A 5,631-nucleotide genomic window follows, 5' to 3' on the forward strand; every position below is an offset into this window, starting at 1 on the left:
ATTAAAGTGTAGAGAACTCGAACGTCTTCATCTTCAGATTGGAGCCGATTAAAACTGAGGCCACAGCTGATCGAATATGAGTTGACTAAAAATTAATTTCTGTAACCAACATTAACGGAGGCTGGGAGGGGGGGGTGACTTTCCCTTATTTTCACTGCATTCTCAGTAGATATGAGTCATGTGGAGCTGTCCTTCATGTAAACGAGATGAGCAGTTTGAACCCACCTGTGTCATGCTGCACTTTGTATTCTTTCTGGCTCAAACATCTTAAAAGACGAGCAGCTCCTGTATCTGTAATTTACAATAAGTACACCAAGTTGTGCACCGTGAAGAGGTTAAACAGCTGCATGTGGTTGTTGTCCTCGTGCGACCCGTGTCGTCTTGACATCTTGTCTGGATGAGTTTAAACCTAAAAATACGCTTCTGCTCTGAGCAAACGAAGAGAAAATCTTTAGAATCTTTCGATGAGAAGAAAATTGGAGAAAATCATTTTAAATGGGGATAAAAAAAGAGAATGAGGGTAATATTTTATAATGTTCTCTGTAATGAGGAAAGCTCTTTTGTCTCTCTCCTTGAAAGCCTTAAATGACGTTACTGTAAAATACATGACAGCTGTGTCCCCTGGCAACTCACTCCATGTCACAGCTGGTAATAAATGGAGTCCGGGCCTTTTTCATTCATTCTCTATTTGATGAGTCATCATTGTCAACCTCCAGCTTCAACATAAATAAGCACAGACTTCTCTGCAAATAACAGTTTAATATAAAAATGACAGCAACATAAAGGCTTATAAAATGGTGTTTTCATGAACTATCATGATTTTTTTCATGTGTTGTTTGAAGATGACAGAAATCCTCTTTGGTCTTAGCTGCGTTCAGACTAGACTACAGGAGTTACGTTCTCATCTGAGAGAACTTCAGTCTGATAGTCCAAACTAATACAGCTCTGAGTGATTTCTACTGCAGGTAAGATGCTTATTACTGATAGAGATTCAGAACGATCAAAATGTCTGAACTGGACTTTGCAGCGCAACTTTTAAAGTGTCTGTGATGTGCATATCCTCTAATCAATCATATCATAAAACCATGTGTATTAAGCCAAATTAAAATTGTTTTCTTAAACTTTTTGTATAATTTTAACCTTTTTGTCACATAAGTGGCAGATTTTCTTTTGACTTTGGTTTGACCAAAGTGAAACAGGAAGTGACATCAAAGGGGAACTCTCTGATCTTTGTTTATTGAATTTTTTTATTAAATATTATATTTATATTATATGTATTAAATATTTTCTGAGCTCTGACTCTTCTTTGTCTCTCTGATGGTGACTCAAATTAATCTAAAGAAACATCAGATTTTCCTCTACTGTCTGTGTTAGCCACATATCTCTGACATCACTTCCTGTTACTGTGCATGATAATATCTCAATAACTATTCATATCAGTTTTTTTTACATTACAATAGAATGTTATCTTTCCAATAAGTATTCATATTTATTAAGAAATTTGATGTCACCAGCACTTTAAAACAACAATGTCTTCATTCAAACACTTATTAGTTTCATTTGTTTATGTTTGTTTCAAAACAATCATGCATTTTTATTAATCTTTCAAAGTGGTCAGGATGAGAACTCAGAATATCTGAAAGGTATTCATTCATTTTATTTATTAATTTATTTGGTTTTGGATTTTTCACCTATTTTCTGTTCAGTCCTGTGACAGTAACGTTTTATCTGCTTATCAAACCTTTAAACTCAGACATATGATTCAATTTAAAGTGTTGACACACTTAATGAACTACTTTGAAAAATAATCTTTAGGCTCTTTGCTACCAGCCTTTTGTCACAATTTCTTCACATTTTTTGGTTTAATAAATGTACAAAATAACAACAATAACATAATCTGGCACATAAAATGTTACCTTAGCAAGCTGCGGATGGTATTTTGTTTCTTCTTTTGTCCTCGTCTCGTTCGCTCACCTCACACAGCGCTCATTATGTCATGGTCAAGGACTGGACAGAAAATGAGTGGAAAAAGCAGCAAAAGTCCAAACACAACATTCGAAGAACCTCCACAAAACAATCAATTAACCAAAAGCACAATCAAAGGTTGACAGGAGGTCTGGTTTCTTGGAATGAAAGAAATTAATTTTAAAAATGCACTCTTCTGCATTTATATGTATTTATTTGATCTAAATTAGCTTTTTATTTTCTCTGATCAGGTGTTTCTGTGGAGAAACAAACCTCAAACAATCAAGTCTCTTGAAGAGAGGAACTTCAATCCTCCTCTCAGCATGCCGGTGAGGAGTCGTTGCTGTTGGTCCAATCCACCCAGCATCAATTTGTCTTTTGACACATTTCATGTCTGATCTGTTGGTTTCTCTCAGATCAGCTGCTTTGCTGCCAGCCCGTCACGTTCTGCTGCTGATGGTGATATTGTGGCCCTCCCTCTGGTTGGACGGTTCACACGGGGGGTGAATCAGGGTCCAGAGTCTGTTCCAGGGCTCGGGCATCTACCTTTTCCTCGACACAGATCTGAGCCTGTTGTAGATTTGAAGCTTTTTGTCTCAGAGAGCTACGAGCAGACGTGGATCGGGCCCTGCGTCATCCCTGCTGGACAAAGGGTCTTTGTTGAGGTCTCTGTTTGAGTTTTTTATACTCTTGTGTTTAGGTTTGGTTTCTAAACTTATATATTATATATGCTTTTTTTTTCTGATCTGCAGATTTCAGCCAAAGCGTCCTTCGTGGATGGTGTGCAAGTAAGGTCATGTTTTGTCTCTCCGCTGTCTGACCCTAAGAAATCTCCTTTCTGGACCGTGATAAGCAATGGATGTTCCTCCAACCCCTCGCTGACCTTCGATGCAAAAACAAAGAGCAAGGAGGAGGACAAGGATGAAGACGAGGGTGAAGATGAAGAGGAAACTGCTGAAACTGATGGATGGGAGAAGGGCAGAAATCATCCTAAAGAAATAAAAAGCATAAGGATGGACAACGATACCCAAAGAGTTGCAGAAGAGGAGATCCGATTCCTCAGATTTAGTTTTATCCTTCGTCCAGTTTTTAAGGAGCCCATGCAGTTCCTCCACGTCAGCCTCCAGCTGTGCCTCTCCAACTCAACAAGAGGGCCGCCCATGAAGGAAGCAGTGAAGGAAGACTGCCAGACTGAGACACAGATCCCTGCACTCATAACTAGATCCTCGAGACAACAGGTAACAGTAAAACAATGAAAACATGTTAGATCAGCGATCAAACAGGAAAACTTGATATGACAATGAAAAACCCTAACTTGAATTTTTCAGATGTGGAAAGGTTATGAACAATCAATATCTTACCTGTTATAGATCATCCTTTGGGTGGCCTCATTTTCACTTGATTGAGGAGTTAATGGCTAGTTCAAGTGGGACCAAGCCCAAAGTTAATTGCTGCCTTCCTAAAACAGCCTCAAAGTCCCAAATTTCATAGTGATTTATTAAAAGCTATTTTGTAAATGTTTCTGTTATATACGTATATGTAGTTAAAAGATGGCCGTGTTTGTGTGTTTATCTTGCCTGTCTCAGCAGACTTTAGTTATATGTTTTTTTTATATCTATTGCCAACTCTTGGCTAGTGTATAATCACCAAATGCTTTTTTACTCTTCTACACTGTTTTGATCATTTGGGACAATTTGTGCAAGAAAGTCAGAAACATTTTTGCTTTCCATTTCTGTCCGATGTTCTGGCTCACCTGTGCCACCCCCCAGCACCATCTGTGGCTGCACCAGCTGGCTGATGAGAGTGAAAGCTCATTTGGTGTGCTCGCTGACCGCTCTTCCTGAAGGTTTTGGAAAAAGCATATAATCGCTTCATTTTGTGGCGCTTTCTGGATCCTATAAACTTCTCTCTGGTTTCTATGGTCCGCCTGGACGAGTGGCAACCAACCCGTCGCCTCTCCTTTCCCCACCTGTGCAGGTGCAGGACGAATCATCACAACCTGCAGCAGCTGGATCGGGCCCCTCGGGCAGATTACACCCTGGCTCCCTCTCATGATCATGTGCTCGCTCTGGTTGATGTTGGATCGCTAGCCAACAGGAACTTTGTTCTAAAGGATTTCTTCACCTCAAGCGGCCTGGATTTTCTGTTCATACTTGAAACATGGATGACCTATGGCGAGTCCATCCAGTGCTTTTTGTGAACTTCTGCCACTGACCTGTTCTTTCTTCAGCCCTCTGAGGACAAGTCGTGGAGGAGGAATAGTGACTGTTTACAGGTAGAGTTACATCTCTGTAAACAGATCACACGATTGCAAGAATTAGAGCCCTCATAATCCCTCCTTCCTATGACTCATCCATTTCGGTCACATGCTGCTGTTTTCAGTCAGTTTGAACCCGTCACCCTGCCTTTTTTTAAAAACCACTGGTCACATGAAGCCTGCTCCAAACGATCCAATTCTACTGTCTTTTTAAAGATCCAACAATTTTTAGTAAGGTCATCTGGACAGGTTTTTTTTTTTTTCTTTCTATTTTTTTGTGCTGAAGCGTTTCAACTTCCATCCAGAAGGCTTCATCAACAGCACACATTCACATTGATGAAGACTTCTGGATGGAAGTTGAAACGTTTCAGCACAAAAAAAACAAACCTGTCCAGATGACCTGTCTATAAATTGTTGGATTGTATACCTGGATTATTGAACATGGACTTTGTTGTTTTGAACCAGTTTGACATGACTGTCGACGAGGGAGAGGGCTGGCACCGGAGTAGGGGACGTGCCAAAGAGACCATCTTAGCACCAACAAAACTGGTTTGTTGCACTTTGGAGTAAGCTGTTGGGGGAAGAATCAGTTTTGTGTTGTGTGTTTCCTTGACTGATGAAACCTTCTGGATGGAAGGTGAAATGTTTTAGAAAAAAAAACTGTCCAGATGACCTGACTGAAAAATGTTGGATTGTATACCTGGATTATTGAGCATGGACTTTGTTGTTTTCAACCAGTTTGACTCCTGGAACAATTTGTCTCAGTGAAGGTGTTAAAAGCAGAACTAACAGAGAACCTTGTCCTGTTTTCCATCTCAGTGTGGGATCAGAAACCTCTCTAGACCCATGGTGGTCACCCAACCCATTGGTCCACTGGCACCCAAAGTGCCGCCCCCTAATGGCCAAAGAACCAACAGGCTCAGTGTGGCTCCAGTGGCGGATCCAGACCCAGAGACCAGCAGTGAGCATTTGTTATTACTTTATTATTAGTAGTACTAGCTCCACCACAAGTTCATCTCCCACTCTGTCTGTAGGTCTCGGTGTGCAGACTGGGCCACTGATGGGAATCGTCTTTGCAGCGTTTGTGATTGGAGTCAGTCTGATGGGAGGGCTGTGGTGCATCTATAACTTTACAGGTAATAATCTCCTAAATATTCTGCACCAGCTTCTACAACAGTTAGATTGGATGAATACAGCACATAATAAGATTATTTAAACAGCAGAATAAAGCTGGCCAACATAATCTCAAAACACAACATACCAGTTTTAAATAAGAACAAAGATCCACAAGTAACATAGACTGGCTCCTAATTATAGTGTAAAGACTGGAACACTTCAGAGGCAATTTAATTGAGTGTATGCATTTAAGTTTTAATACCATCAATAGGATAATCATAAATGCTGTGTTC

General features: G+C 40.2%; 1 protein-coding gene across 1 annotated transcript in view; it reads left to right on the top strand.

Annotated features, from left to right (window-relative positions):
- The window catches only part of engl (endoglin, like), a 29,974-nt gene that overhangs the window by 21,880 nt on the left and 2,463 nt on the right, over nucleotides 1-5,631 (top strand). Inside the window, exons 10-14 of the mRNA XM_037689346.1 lie at nucleotides 2,217-2,294; nucleotides 2,382-2,630; nucleotides 2,718-3,203; nucleotides 5,042-5,183; nucleotides 5,257-5,358. Coding sequence (XP_037545274.1) covers nucleotides 2,217-2,294; nucleotides 2,382-2,630; nucleotides 2,718-3,203; nucleotides 5,042-5,183; nucleotides 5,257-5,358 — 1,057 coding nt within the window. The remainder of the gene's footprint in view (nucleotides 1-2,216; nucleotides 2,295-2,381; nucleotides 2,631-2,717; nucleotides 3,204-5,041; nucleotides 5,184-5,256; nucleotides 5,359-5,631) is intronic.

Source organism: Nematolebias whitei, chromosome 15, assembly GCF_014905685.2.
Source record: "Nematolebias whitei isolate Nwh7 chromosome 15, NemWhi1, whole genome shotgun sequence".
NCBI classification, from domain to species: Eukaryota; Metazoa; Chordata; class Actinopteri; order Cyprinodontiformes; family Rivulidae; genus Nematolebias; species Nematolebias whitei.